The 15,774-nt window shown below is 43.8% G+C and overlaps 1 protein-coding gene across 1 annotated transcript in view; it reads left to right on the plus strand.

The window, feature by feature from the left end:
* NT5E (5'-nucleotidase ecto) overlaps positions 1 to 13,540 on the plus strand; it is a 46,239-nt gene extending 32,699 nt beyond the window's left edge. The window contains exons 4-9 of the mRNA XM_004044361.5: positions 3,007 to 3,204; positions 5,106 to 5,260; positions 7,238 to 7,343; positions 8,252 to 8,401; positions 9,729 to 9,929; positions 11,599 to 13,540. Coding sequence (XP_004044409.1) covers positions 3,007 to 3,204; positions 5,106 to 5,260; positions 7,238 to 7,343; positions 8,252 to 8,401; positions 9,729 to 9,929; positions 11,599 to 11,762 — 974 coding nt within the window. The 3' untranslated portion in view covers positions 11,763 to 13,540. The remainder of the gene's footprint in view (positions 1 to 3,006; positions 3,205 to 5,105; positions 5,261 to 7,237; positions 7,344 to 8,251; positions 8,402 to 9,728; positions 9,930 to 11,598) is intronic.
* Positions 13,541 to 15,774: the final 2,234 nt, after the last annotated feature.

The raw sequence follows: 15,774 nt of genomic DNA on the forward strand, positions 1-15,774 counted from the left end.
GCACTTTTGGAGGCCAAGGCGAGAGGACTGCTTGAGCCCAGGAATTGGAGACCACTGAACTCTAGCCTGGGCAACAGAATGAGACCCTGTTGAAAGAAAGAAAAGGAAGAAAGAAAGAAAAAAGAGGAAGGAAGGAGGGAAAAAAAGAAAAAAGGGAGGGAGGGAAGGTGGAAGAAAGAAAAAAAAAAAAGAAAGAGAAAGAAAAGGCTGCTCCCTGGCACTTCTATTACCATGTGACACGAGAAGGGCAATTGTCCAGACCCACACTTAGGTTCACCACATTCCTTGGTTCCCAGGACAGAGTCCTTTGAGGTTCCTTCAAGTACCCACACCATGCTGGAAAATGCAGGCTTTATAAACTCCAGATGTCAGTCCACAACTCCACAGCCCCATTGGGTTTGGTTCCTGGATGAATTCTCGGCTAGATGACTGGAACAGAGTTCTGGTGAACATCTTCCTTCCTGCCAAGATGACAAGTCAGGTTTCTAAAAACAGTTGTGTAGCTCTTTGTGGAAAAAATATTCTGGGCACGAACATCTTCGGCTGAACAGCATGGAATGGTGTGGAAAATGTGAAGCCCTGGACTGGTTTCTGTGTCAGTGGTTTCCTGGGACTGCCGAGTTGAAGGGGAGCAGAAAGGGCTCAGCTGTGGAGGAGGCAGAGATTAGCCAAACTAGACCAGCTATCGCCCCAGCTGCATGGTTAGCATCTTCCTTCTTGTTCCTGATTAAGCTCATTTAATATGCCAATGACAAAAGGATCATGAAGGTCTTTCCAAATGAATGAATGTTTTCTGGAGCTGAGATTGCTGGTTCCTATTTGCATAGTAGTGCATACTGAGGCATCTGACCGGATTACTGGATTCCTAACTTTTACATTCTTTTTAAGCTCAGATATTTCTACGGAAGGCAGAAAGATAAAGGCCAAAAAAAAGATCAGGCTTGCCTAGCTCTTGGGTTTCCAGGAAACTGACAGACTCCTGATATCTGCAACTAGTGCTTTCTCTCCCTGGGCGGGGCGTTCTCCGCCACCTTGTGGACATTTGGGGAACTGCACCGCCCCAGCATCTATGATCAGAGGAACTGACAGAGGCTGCCATAACCACCTGGTCCCCTGAAATAAAAACCAGGCACCAGGTTTGCCCAAAGGAGGACCAGCACATAGCAGAATGAGGCTGAGTAGGATGTTAACCTTCCATGCTGGTCTTCCATTATCACGTTATCTGCCACTGTCACAGACAACATCTGCATCCGCTACAGATGGAGATGGAACAAAGGCTTTCACTGGATCTCAAGTTGGGTGCTTCTGTAAAAGTAAAGTTCCAAGACCCTTTTCTTTTTTTTCCCCAGTGAGAGCAAGAAAATTGGATGTTAATATTGGCAACAACTATTTCCTGCTTGTGAAGCGTTGGTATTTGCAGTGCTTCTGCCCTGTGGTTATTGAGCTGAAAGGGGGGCTGCTCTTGACATAGAAGCATGGCAGGATTGGGTTCTTCATAACGTTACCCAGCTTGTCTTATGTGAAAAGAGAAGCCCAGAAAGAGCTTGGGACACAAAGATGCAAATCCTGGGTTTGCATTTGATTTGTTAAGTGGCCTTTCACAACCAGCTTGCAGACTTTAGGAAAAAAAAAAATACATGATAGGCTTGTGGGTAGTGGAGAAAACATAAGCTCCAGTACCTCACAGCCTGGGTTTTCAGTCTGCCTCCTCCCAACCCTCATCACATACCAGCTGTGTGACCGTGGGTACTCTGTCTATGACAATCAATTTTCTTGTCTGCAGAGTACAGATAATAGAGGACCTGCCCCATGGGAAGCTTGGAGGACTAAATGAGATTAAGCCCAGGGCCTGGCTCATGGCTGATTCTCATAACACGTCCATGTGTGTAATCAACATGTGCTGAAGTTCTCTGGACCCTCTGTAAATATCTAATAGGAACAACTAGCCATGGGTATGATGAGGGAGATGATAGAAACAGTAATGGGGTCAAATGAATCTGTCCCATAGTCTCTAATTTGAAACAGCTGAACTGTGCCATTGTCTCCTTGGAGGTAAGATATAAGCCACAGAGTGCCTGAAGCAGGTCTACAGTTAAGGAACTTAAATGTGCTAAGTGATTAAAGGCTGGGCTGCCTACTCCCTGTATGGCGACACTCTCCACCCTCCTGCATACTCTCCACTACTCCAGGCAGTGGTGGGCCTCCTAGCCTCTGGGTGATGAGCAGCTCCCACATCTCCCCTTTGAGACAGAGGCCTGCAGAACCTGACCAGTGTGAGGGCTGGCTGGGGTCAGGAGTGTGCATGCTGGTTGGCCCTCAAGGTGAATGTGGCTCTTCTAAAAGACACCTGAAGGGATGCAGAATTTAGCAGCAAACCCCAAGAATAGCTCTTTGTCATCTCTGCATCTTCTACTAAAGATTTTAAGCTCCGAAGTGTATGTCTGGGGTTTCTAGAGATTGCTTATCCCTTATAAGGGAAAAAATACACTCTTATTGTATATTTATTGAGCACCTACAATGTGCCAGGCACCCCAGCTAGGGAGTTTAGATATTTAATCCTCTCAGCTGCCCTGTAAAATAGGGATTGTTTAAAATGGATTTCATTTAAAATGGATTTCGCCCACCTTATAGGCAAGGAAACTGAACTACAGTATGGTAAAGTGGCTTGGCTAATCCACCTGGCTAGTGAGAATGGAGCCACAGTGAGCCTGGAGGATACTCTGCAGCATTCCATCTTTGTGTGCCCCACAGCACAAGCACAATGCCCGGGTCTTAGGAAGAGCTTCGTAAATGACTGCTGAGTTGAGAATGGTAGGATTCATGTACTAAAAGGGCATCCGGAAATGGGCAAATGCCCAGACAGCACTCTGAAAGACTAGCTATGTAGAGCAACAGATGGCAAATCATCAATTTAAAACTCTGTCATCCAGCCAGTGGCCTGCTGGCCTACAGCCAGCCATGTATGTACAAGGGCTGACTTGATCAGCTGTGGCTCTTTTATTTCAGGCAATCCACCTTCCAAAGAGGTGCCTGCTGGGAAGTACCCATTCATAGTCACTTCTGATGATGGGCGGAAGGTTCCTGTAGTCCAGGCCTATGCTTTTGGCAAATACCTAGGCTATCTGAAGATCGAGTTTGATGAAAGAGGAAACGTCATCTCTTCCCATGGAAATCCCATTCTTCTAAACAGCAGCATTCCTGAAGGTAAGTGAAGTTCAGGGGAATGTTCCACCAATCTAAAATTTAGATGGCTGGATATTTTCCTCCTTCCCATTTTTTTCCTTTAATGTTTCAGGAAAAGACTATAATACTGTTGAAGAATTTAGTTTCTTCCTTGAGTTTGCCCTCTTCATGGATAGATTTAAAACACACCCAAATGCCAAAAGCCCCACTTGCTTCTTCAAGTCTTTTCAGCATCAGATTCCATACATCACTGCTTCCTCTGCCTTTTAAAATCTTGATCCTGACATGCAAAAGCCACTCTCAGCTTGTGTTTACAGGAGAGATAACTGAACTAAAGGGGTTCTAATTGGGTAGAGCGGGGCTCAAGTCCTGGCCCCCCAACTAGAGGCAGTGTGCCTTGGGCAAGTTGCCCAATCTCATGGGCCTCAGTTTCTTTATCAAATGAGGGAGTACCTTATTTTTATGTCTGAGTCTATTGCGGGATCTGGCCAGCAGCCCGCAATGCAATGGGGCTCTCTCTTTGTTCCTAGGCAGATCGGCAGGTTGAGAAATAATAGACACACACAAGATAGTGAAAGCTGGGTCCAGGGGGGTCACTGCCTTCTGGTCCTGCGGTGCCAACAATGCACTGGATATACCAGCATTTATTATTAAGTTTAGTGAGGGCGGGGGTACGTTAGTGAGGGATTTAGGGTCATTTGATTATGAGGTGAGATGGTCACATGGGGATGAAGTAATTCTTTAACATAACATTTGTATGTAGAAGTAGAGTACATTTGTATGTAGAAGTACAGTATGAGATAAGAATTTACAATATAGTGTGTGCGTCAGTAATTTCTAACAGAGCCTTAGAACAGAAACACAGTCTTTCCATAACCTATGATTAGCAAGATATTAATCAGCAGTAACAATTGCAACAAAAACTGGTTACAAATAATCCATGGAAACAGGACATGAAGCTAGATAACCAGTTAGACCAGAAATTCTCAGAGGGGAGTATGCCTTAACCCTAAAGAGGCCTAGAAGAGCGGCGGCAAGATGAGCGTGTTTATAGCCCTATCTTATCCATATGGACAGGCGCCCCCCATGCGTCTGTTTATAGGCTCCCCACAAGGGTCACATTCCATTCCCAGAGCTATGAACATCTGCTTTTCTGGGATAGGAATCTTGGTGATGTGAAACCTCCCTGATGCACGTCCATTTGTAGGCTCTCTGCCGGGGGAAGCACATCACGTGCTGTTGGCTCGTTCTGGCAGTCCAACCTGGCATTGTCTTTACACAATCCTGCATGCAATTTTGTATTTACAATAATCAGGAGCATTTCATCTTTTATTCCGTAGCAATAGTTTCAGGGCGTCTCCCTACATGAGTCTCAGATTAAAAATACATTTTTATATCATTGATTTTCATATGTATACAGAACACACTCCTGTGCTTGTCTCTCACATTCCCTTTTCTGTTGACTATGATCACGTCAGGAAGATGAGGTGCACAGCACCCAGGAGAGCCTGTAGTCACAACACAGGCCTCTCAGTAGCCAGATGGGAAAGGGGCCCAGGACCACACTGCCAGCGATAGCCCAGCTGTACCTCAGCAGGCCTTTTATAACTGCCCCTGGGCTTTTCAGAGCTCCTACCACCACCACTAATGCTGTCCCAGGTGGGCCAATGGGTAGCTCATACAGATGTGATGAGCTGATAGATGTTCAGAGTATTCTTAAATTAAGATGCATTCCAGGTCTTATTACCAGGAAACAAAATAGAAGTTCCTAAGGAAATTTCATGGTCAAAACCAAAATGCACACAAATATGGTAAAGAAATATGTTCTCACAGCAAGTAAGATAGATGATGTTTCATTCCTTTTCCAGAATTTAGCCCAGTGTGAGATTTAATTGTAGGCTACCTTCTTTTCTTTCTTCTAGATCCAAGCATAAAAGCAGACATTAACAAATGGAGGATAAAATTGGATAATTATTCTACCCAGGAATTAGGGAAAACAATTGTCTATCTGGATGGCTCCTCTCAATCGTGCCGCTTTAGAGAATGCAACATGGGCAACCTGATTTGTGATGCAATGGTAAGTCATCAGCAGGAGTGGACATATGCTAGGGAGGAAGGAAGGGTGCGAGAAGGGATAGACCGATAGCTACAGAATGAGGGATTTCAAAACATTTTTAGCCAGGGTGGTGGCATGTGCCTATAGTCCCAGCTACTCGGGAGGCTTAGGTGGGAGGATGGCTTGAGCCCAGGAGGCTGCAGTGAGCTATAATTGCACCACTGCACTCCAGCCTGGACAACAGAGCGAGACTCTGTCTCTAAAATTAAATAAACATGAAAAATAAATAAAACATTAGTGCCTAAACAAAAGCCTGATGTAGCTTCATACTCAGTACCTTCTTAAGGTGCTGGAAGGAGATCAGGTAACCACCAACATATTGCTTTACAAGAACTAAAACCTTTATTTTAAGGTGTTCTTAGATGTCTGAATTTTGGATGTTGCTTTCCTTTTGTAAGATGATGCAAATGCACAAACTCTGCTACCCTGGAGATATCAACATAATAGATAAAAGCATATCTGTTTGGCCAGACTGTTTTTCCCTCATCTGTTCACTTGACTCCAGAGAACCCTGGCCTTGTGTGACAGGAACCTCTTTCACAGGCACAGAAAGACAACACACAGTTTTAATGGTAATAACAAGTCCTATGGCTGAGCAAGACCAGCTATGAAGAACAAGCCCGTCTACTTGTCACCAGGCGGAATGGCCATGGTAGCTCTCTGGGGGCCTTACTGAGCCAAGGTCTCCTATGTCGGACTACCACTTCCATGGGCTCACAGCCTGCACCCAGGGAAGTCATTTCTGTCAGTGCTTGGCATGCATTGCCCAGTGCCCAGGATACAACTGCACTCAATAAATGTTTGCCATGTAAATGACAACAATCATGCTCATGCCAAGACCAGACTCATGATGTCTCCTCAGCATCATGCAGTCAATGCCAGAGAAGTAGTTAAGGAGAAGCTGGTATATAAATGTTAAGAGAAGTCTGGAGGGAAACAACCCAGGCTGTTGGCAGTGCTTATCCACTCTGTTAAAGAGGCTAGGACAAAGGAGAGCTTTTGCTTTTTTTTAATTTATTTATTTATTTATTTATTTATTTATTGAGACTGAGTCTTGCTCTGTCACCCAGGCTGGAGTGCAGTGGCATGATCTCAGCTCACTGCAACCTCCGTCCCTTGGGTTCAAGCGATTCTCCTGCTTCAGCCTCCCAAGTAGCTGGGATTAGAGGTGTCCACTACCACACCCAGCTAATTTTTGTATTTTTAGTAGAGACGGGGTTTCACCATGTTGGCTAGGCTGGTCTCAAACTCCTGACCTTAGGTGATCCACCTGCCACAGCCTCCCAAAGTGCTGGGATTTACAGGTGTGAGCCACTATGCCTGGCCTTTTTTTTTTTTTTTTTTTGGCTTTTTGTCTCCTAAATGAGAATATATTCATTTTATTTCTTATAACTAAACATATATTTTGTAAAATAAAAGAAAGAATGGATGTGATTCTCCCCAGTTTCAAAAGGCTGTCTCTGTCTTTCCAAAATTGCCAACTTGGGAATCAGCTGCAGACATAGACGTGGAGGCCAGGTTCTCTTTGGCACGAGGTCTGGTGTTGAGCAGGCTCTAGGGCCAAGCCCTCAGAATCAGGCAGAGGGCATGGCCTGCCCTGGAGAAGCCTGTGCAGGAGTGACTCTGCAGGCCACCTTGCATGGGAGGCCCAGTCCTGACACTAGGGCTACAACCAAGAGACCATTTTGCTAAGGCCACTTGGCCTGACAGTATGGGAGTTTTAGGAGGGGGAAATAAGAGTTTGACATGGACTGGTAACAGTATATTTTTACTTCTGGGAGCATAAAATTAGTTCTAATTATAGTTGAGAGATCCCTGGGAACCCAGCAGCAGGTGAAAAGCAGCTTTATTTCCTCACTAGAGCTAACCAGATTCCTGGAGCTGATCCTAAGGAAGAAGAACCAGAGTAACTAGTGTAAATCTGTGCTACTGTTGCAGATTAACAACAACCTCAGACACGCGGATGAAATGTTCTGGAACCACGTATCCATGTGCATTTTAAATGGAGGTGGTATCCGGTCGCCTATTGATGAACGCAACAATGGTATGCTCCCAGGCCCAGCTCCTCAGTGTGTCCTGTTCTCTCTCTGATCTCCTTTTCTGCTGTGGTTCTTGCCCTGAACACACCCATGTGCAGCCTCAGTTCATCTCTGCTGCCAGCCATGTACCAGAATGTCAGTCCTTTAAATTAGGGTTAGCCATTATTAAAGTCTAAAACCTAGCCTGAAGGACACACACAAGCTTGTGTGTTCTTATATGTATTCACACACAGAAGCTGCAGGTAAGGTTAGTGGAACTCAAACTTGGTCTGAATTTCTGACTTACAAAGCTATACTAGTTGTTTCTGATTTATGCAAAATAACAACAGTCACCACCTTGGCATCTGAAAAGAGACAAAATCACCAATCTTCTGTCCTGAAAAAGACATACCACTGGATTAAAATGTTACCTTAGTATATTTACAGATATCCAAGATTATATCATATGGCAAAACAAATCAACTACACAAATACTCAAGACACTCTTGTAGCCCTCCCTGATTTACTGTGAAAAACAATCAGTATCAGTATAAGGCCCCAAATGCATTCCATTGTCAGACAACAGGGACAGGTTGCAGGGACACATTGTTTGTCTGGAGGAACGGAACAATGCAAAACAAACTACTGGAGATCCAGCCCCAAGCTAGCAGATCTAAGACTGAGCATGGTGAACTTCTGAGGCACAGCCATTTGTGAGCTCCTGCCATCTTGCCCAGTGGTGGAGTGCAGGGCCAGAGGCCTCCTAAACTCATTCCCTTCCTCAGTGTCAGGAACCACTTAGACATAGCTGATGATGCTCTATAAGCCTCCCATGTCCCCCTCATTTCTTCCCCCAGCGCTGAGGGAAACTGGTCATGGTGTAAGCATTTTCTCAAGCTATTTTCCTTCTTGCCTCATCTGTGACTACCCTCAGGCACAATTACCTGGGAGAACCTGGCTGCTGTATTGCCCTTTGGAGGCACATTTGACCTAGTCCAGTTAAAAGGTTCCACCCTGAAGAAGGCCTTTGAGCACAGCGTGCACCGCTACGGCCAGTCCACTGGAGAGTTCCTGCAGGTGGGCGGTAAGTCACCCATCCTGTAGGGCTGGCCCATCCAAAGTGACATGGCATTTCCTGCTGGTTGGCTCAGCTTCCCCTTCACCAAAATTCCTGTGGTCAAGTTGGTTTGGATTTTTCCCCACCCAACACCAATCAATACCTTATCCTTTAATGGCTGTGGACTCTCAGAGCCACTAAGATTATGTTGGGGTCAAAGCCCCAAAGCCCCAAAGCCCTGGCAATAAGCAGTATTTGCCAAGTCTGATTTGGACATCAGATGGGCTCTCTAAGCAGGTCAGCTGCTTTGAGGTCTAGTTTCTAATAAAATCTTATTTAAGCATTCAATTATTTTTTTTAAATCCTCTCCTCCGTTCTACTCATCGTTGCCTGGAACCATGCCAAGATTTAAAGCAATGCTGTCCAATCTGTATTAACCAGGATGATTCCTGGAAGGAGCAGCCTACTGCACAGACACACCTGAACACCTGGTTCTAGTCCCACTGTGACCTGGGGCAAGTTCTCAACCCCTCTGGGCACAGGGAGAAAACCTTTCCTGTTTCTCTCATGGGCTGCAGTGAAAGCTGAAGGGAAATAAATGCTTCCTAAATTGCCAAGGGCTTCTGAAACACTTTTGTTAATAGTTCCACAGTCCAGTGAATTAATCCTTTAAAAGCAATCTTATTTTACCTGGAAATCATAATCTGGCCTCAGTTTTTTAACCTTAGGTTGTGGTCCCGCTTGACAGATAGAATTGCTTTGCTGAGTTTTCCTCTGCAGAACACATTGCTGTTGAGACTGAAGGGCTACAGAAGGCAGTGGGGCCCTATCCTACTGCCTATGGGGCAACCCAAACATCCTCCATTTTCCCAGAAGGGAGTTGAGGGAAAAGCAGTTTTTTGATGCTCTAGCAAAGCACTGCATAGCTCTATGCCTTGTGGAAGTCACCCAATCCCAAATGATTACCATTTAATGGTCTTCAAAATTGTAAAATGCTCTGTGCCTCTGATCTGTTTCTCACTTTCTAAGGCCATTGAATCAATTTAGTAGGCCAATTCAGCATTTTAAGGGAAAAACAGAAAAGAAACCTCTACATGGTTTCTCCATGTAGAGTCACCCTTTGCCTATTCTGGTCCAGAGCTGGTTTTCCTTCCAGTGGTTCTCATATGTCCTGTAAGGACTCAAGGATAAAGGGTGGCTGCATTGTCACAATTCTCTTGACAAAATTTCACTCAGGTTTAAACCAAAGGAAAAACCACAGCCCCATGCCCCAGTTGTAGAGTTTGGCCAAAATTTCTTAGGAAACAGAAATCTCCCTTTGGATCTGGTGAAAACAGACTCATTTCTTTTCTAGGAATCCATGTGGTGTATGATCTTTCCCGAAAACCTGGAGACAGAGTAGTCAAATTAGATGTTCTTTGCACCAAGTGTCGAGTGCCCAGTTATGACCCTCTCAAAATGGACGAGGTATATAAGGTGATCCTCCCAAACTTCCTGGCCAATGGTGGAGATGGGTTCCAGATGATAAAAGATGAATTATTAAGACATGACTCTGGTAAGCATGACTGTCTCTTCCTTTCTCTAAAGAACAACAAAATTGGGCCAAGAAGGGGAGCTACTAGTGGTGCCAGGAGGGCAAAGTGACTCTCTGTATTGCTGACTCCCTCCTGCTTTGCTTGTTGGAAAGCAGCAGCACAGCACAGCAGAGAGGAATATGTACCCTGTCAATCCCCGAGCACACACATGCCTTCATCCAACCCCAGAGACAAAACACTTGTAAATCAAAAATGTTTTAAAATTCTTTTAACTACATCTAAGCAGCTATTTAAATTGTGAAATATAAGTGAGTTTTGCATTAACAGAAAAATCACACCTCTGGAATTTTAGGATATGGAAAACCATCACATTAAATCATTTAAATTTTCTTTCTTGAAGAAGTTTCTGTGTGAATCAGTCACGTAGAAGTGGATGGGGTAAGTGCCGCCCTTTCAGCACAGTGGGTTGGTGGTACAAATCATAGGAATAACCATACTTGTGATGTCAGTTGGTACTTCTGGCAGCATTGAGGGACATTATATGCCAGCCTCACTTTCAGAAATTCTGTTGAGAGTCACATTATGTGCATACAGACCACTGACATAGGACACACTTCCCCTTCCTCTTCCTAGGGCAGAGACCAGCATGCTTACAAGACACACAAGCAGCTTCTTGGCATCTCTGGGAAGTTCCACCAGGATCTTCCTCAGTCTTATCATGCTGGACCTGTCATTTTAGCTACTTATTCCAAGGAGCGTGGAGGGCAGGACCAGACCAAAGGAGGCAGCCCTTCCTGGGAGGAAAGGTGCTGGCTTCTTCTGTCCCTTCCGTGACAGAAGATGGAAGGGCAGGCGTAAAAGCCCCATGAGACAAAGAGGCTGATAGCCATCAGCTGTCCACCACTCAAGCCTAGACTGAAGGATGTTAGAGAGAGGAGCTCATGCAGAAGGCTAAGGAAGCCCTGGACCTAAGCGTTCTCAACACTGGTTATACATCAGAATCACTTCAGGAACATTTTAAATTAAATACCAATGGCTCGGCCGCAGCTCTTAAGAGATTCTAAGTTAACTGGATTGGGGCTAAACTCTTTTTCAGTGATTCTAGTGTACACCCAGAGGTGAAAACCACTGAAGAGAGAAGGGTTCTTAAGTACTGGAGTGATATTTTTAAAATAAAATTCTGTTGGGTTCCCAACAGAACATGGGTTCCCAACAAACATGGGTTTGTTGTAGCTATAGGCAATTAGCATTTATCCTCTCCTCTCTTTGGTAAAGGAAATCCCCCAAGTCCCATCATCAATTACGTGAAAATAATTATTGGGCAGGCAAACAAAAGCAAGCCAGTTTTATCTCTCAACTAATTGCTCTTGACCCAGTTCCCTAATGCCCTTGTTCTGGAGTGGTTCAAAGGCTATGATGTCAATGACCTCTTTCTAGAGTCATCACAGAGCTGAGGCAACTCTACTTCCCCCAATTACCCAATATTGAACAACAGACACATTTTACATCTGGAGCATGAAAAAGCAATCAAATTCTTTGTACTTATGATCACTAGCGTTCTTGTCTTCTGTGACACTTTACCCCTGCTTATGAAATAGCTTCCCTTTTATAATTACAAAGGACTACCTTACTGTTGATCGATAATTAATTACCTTTTCTATAGTTAAAATAATGTATATGTTTTCCTAGGTGACCAAGATATCAACGTGGTTTCTACATATATCTCCAAAATGAAAGTAATTTATCCAGCAGTTGAAGGTCGGATCAAGTTTTCCACAGGAAGTCACTGCCATGGAAGCTTTTCTTTAATATTTCTTTCACTTTGGGCAGTGATCTTTGTTTTATACCAATAGCCAAAAATTCTCTTTGCCTTTAATGTGTGAAACTGCATTTTTTCAAGTGAGATTCAAATCTGCCTTTTAGGACCTGGCTTTGTGACAGCAAAAACCATCTTTACAGGCTCCTAGAAGCTGAAGGTTAGAGCATTATAAAATGAAGAGACAGACATGATTACTCAGGGTCAGCAACCTAGTGAGTTAGAAAAAAAATTAACATAGGGCCCTATAAGGAGAAAGCCAACTATGTTGAGTTTACGTGTCCAAATTTTAATAAAATTTTACTAACAATTTTAAACCATATTTTTCTTCTTCATATCCATTTCTAATCCATCAAACAGCTTATGTTTACATAAAATTTTATCATTCACAAGGAAGTTTTAAGCACACTGTCTCATTTGATATCCACAACTTATTTTTGGTAGGAAAGAGAGATGTTTTTCCCACCTGTCAGATGAAAAAACTGAAGCTCAAAAAGGGTTGACTTGACCATACAGCTAATGCTGACAGATCCAAGACCTAGACCTAGGTCTTTTGAACTCAAGTCCAGCATTCTCAACTATATCAAGTTACTGTTCAGAATGATACTTAATATCTCCTCTCTTCATAATTATCAATAGCCCCAAGCTCATGGATGACAAATCTCTGCTTTATTTCTTGTCTCTATTTTTTCACTTTATAGCTCCTGTTATAATAGCAAGTTTAATGGTATAAACACAGGATACCATCCTCTCTTGCAACACCCATGTGTCTTTGATGAGTCAGGTAGCAAGCTGTAGTAGATAATGAGAAAGGCCAGAGGCTGCAAAAGACAGTCAAAGGACACGAGAGAAAGGGAAGAACAGGACACCAGGACTGTTTTATATTATAGAAAAGCAAGAGCTAAAGAGCATTTACACATGTTAAACAGATATTTGTTAAGCATAGTGCCTGACACATGGCATTAGCTATTATTTTATGAGGTTCCATCAGCTCTGCCTCTGTCCTCTTTCTTCTAACATGAAGGTATCATGAGAAGAGAATCTTCTAAGATAAGCTGTAATTCTAAACCTGCACTTGTCTCTCTCCAGCAAGAGGCTAGCACTGAATTCATTCTACTCATACCACACACCTAGTTATGGAATGTCCAGAGTTCTCGAAGAAAATAAATGACTTTAGGAAGAGGTATACATTTTTTAAGTCGCTCCGCCTCCAAATCTGAACAGTCACTGTAAATCATTCTTAAGCCCAGATATGAGAACTTCTGCTGGAAAGTGGGACCCTCTGAGTGGGTGGTCAGAAAATACCCATGCTGATGAAATGACTTACGCCCAAAGAACAAATACTTAACGTGGGAGTGGAACCACATGAGCCTGCTCAGCTCTGCGTAAGTAATTCAAGAAATGGGAGGCTTCACCTTAAAAACAGTGTGCAAATGGCAGCTAGAGGCTTTGATAGGAAGTATGTTTGTTTCTTAGTGTTTACAAATATTAAGTACTCTTGATACAAAATATACTTTTAAACTTCATAACCTTTTTATAAAAGTTGTTGCAGCAAAATAATAGCCTTGGTTCTATGCATATATGGATTAGCTATAAAAAATGTCAGTAAGATTGTACAAGGAAAATTAGAGAAAGGTACATTTAGGGTTTATTTTTTACACTTGGCCAGTAAAATAGGGTAAATCCTATTAGAATTTTTTAAAGAACTTTTTTTAAGTTTCCTAAATCTGTGTGTGTATTGTGAAGTGGTCAAAGAAATGACTTTGAACCACTTTGCAATTGTAGATTCCCAACAATAAAATTGAAGATAAGCTCTTTGGTCTTTGACAGTTATTTCTTCTCTCATTCAAACACCTGCCAACTAAAGACAATATGAGTGAAGGAAAACTCTGACAGATTTTCACTGGTATCATTTCTCTTGATCATAAGCCACTTACCATCTGATAACCCTCCATACCCCCTCACACCCCTAAAATGAGAAGAAAAATGCATCCAATTTTTAAGTAGGAGAGAAAAGTGAGTGGTATTTTAAGGAAGACTACTAAATTTGGTGGCTTTAATATACAGAATCTGATATAAAAATGGTTTTGAGGCCAGTACTGATTCCTACAAATAAAAACTTCCAAGTTAATGTTGAGGATTTTAATTTGCCTGTACTGGCTGTGTGCCTAAGATATTCCTCAAGTACACTAATAAAACAATGAGTTGGTTTCGTTATACCTCAATCAGTCAGACACGTTAAACCATGTTAGCTGTCTTTGTTTGGGCTATGTATTAGTCTGTTCTTATGCTGCTAATAAAGACATACCCGAGACTGGGTGATTTATAAAGAAAAAGAGGTTTAATGGACTTACAGTTCCACATGGCTGGGGAGGCCTCACAATCATGGCAGAAGGCGGAGAAGGAGCAAAGGCACATCTTACATGGAGGCAGGCAACAGAATGCATGGAGGGTAACTGTCCTTTATGAAACCATCTCATGAGACTTATTCACTATCAAAAGAACAGCATGGGGAAGACCTGCCCCCATGATTCAATTACCTCACACCAGGTCCCTCCCATGACACGTGGGGATTATGGGAGCTACAATTCAACATGAGATTTGGGTGGGGACACAGCCAAACCATATCATTCTGCCCCTGGCCCCTCCCACATGTCATGTCCTCACATTTCAAAACCAATCATGCCTTCCCAACAGTACCCCAAAGTCTTAACTCATTCCAGCATTAACTCAAAAGCCCACATTCCAAAGTCTCATCTGAGACAAGGCAAATCCCTTCCACCTATGAGCTTGTAAAATCAAAAGCAAGCTAGTTACTTCCTAGATACAATGGGAGTACAGGCATTGGGTAAACACAGCCATTCCAAATGGGAGAAATTGGCCAAAACAAAGGGGCTACAGGCCCCATGCAAGTCCAAAATCCAGCAGGGCAGTCAAATCTTAAAGCTACAAAATGATCTTCTTTGACTCCACGTCTCACATCCAGGTCATGCTGATACAAGAGGTGGGTTCCCACAGTCTTGAGCAGCTACGTCCCTGTGGCTTTTCAGGGTATAGACACCCCCACCCCGCCCCCGGCCTCCTGGTTGCTTTCATGAGCTGGCGTTGACTGCCTGTGGCTTTTCCAGGCACATGGTACAAGCTGTTGGTGAATCTACCATTCTCACAGCCCCCTTCTCACAGCTCCTCTTCTCATGGCTCCATTAGGCAGTGCCCCAGTGGGCCCTCTTCTCATAGCTCCATTAGGCAGTGCCCCAGTGGGAACTGTGTGTGTGGGATCCAACCCCACATTTCCATTCAACACTGCCCTAGCAGAGGCTCTCCATGAGGGCCCTGCCACCACAGTAAACTTCTGCCTGGACATCCAGGCATTTCCATACATCCTCTGAAATCTAGGAGGTGGTTCCCAAATCTTGATTCTTGATTTCTGTGCACCTGCAGGCTCAACACCACATGGAAGCTGCCAAGGCTTGGGGTTTGCACCCTCTGAAGGCATGGCCCGAGCTGCAACTTGGCCCCCTTTAGCCACGGTTGGAGCTAAAGCAGCTGGGATGCAGGGCACCAAGTCCCTAGGCTAGACACAGCAGGGGGTGCCTGGATCTGGCCCAGGGAGCTATTTTTCCCTTCTAGGCCTCTGGGCCTATGATGGGAGGGGCTGCCATGAAGGTCTCTGACATGCCCTGGAGACATTTTCCCCATTGTCTTGATGATCAGCATTTGGCTCCTCCTTACCTATGCGCATTTCAGCAGCAGGCCTGAACTTCTCCCCGCAAAAATGGGTTTTTCTTTTCTATTGCATCGTCAGGCTACAAATCTTTCAATTTTTTTTTTTTTTTTTGTATATGTGCCACTGAAGTGAGCACAAATCTTCCAAACTTTTATGTTCTGCTTCTTCTTGAATGCTTTACCATCTAGAAATTTCTTTTGCCAGATAACCTAAATCATCTCTCTCAAGTCCCAAGTTCCACAGATCTTTAGGGCAGGGGCAAAATGCCACCAGTCTCTTTGCTAAAGCATAGCTAGAATCACCTTTGCTCCAGTTCCCAGTA

The sequence above is a fragment of the Gorilla gorilla genome, chromosome 5 (genome assembly GCF_029281585.2).
Source record: "Gorilla gorilla gorilla isolate KB3781 chromosome 5, NHGRI_mGorGor1-v2.1_pri, whole genome shotgun sequence".
Taxonomy (NCBI): Eukaryota; Metazoa; Chordata; class Mammalia; order Primates; family Hominidae; genus Gorilla; species Gorilla gorilla.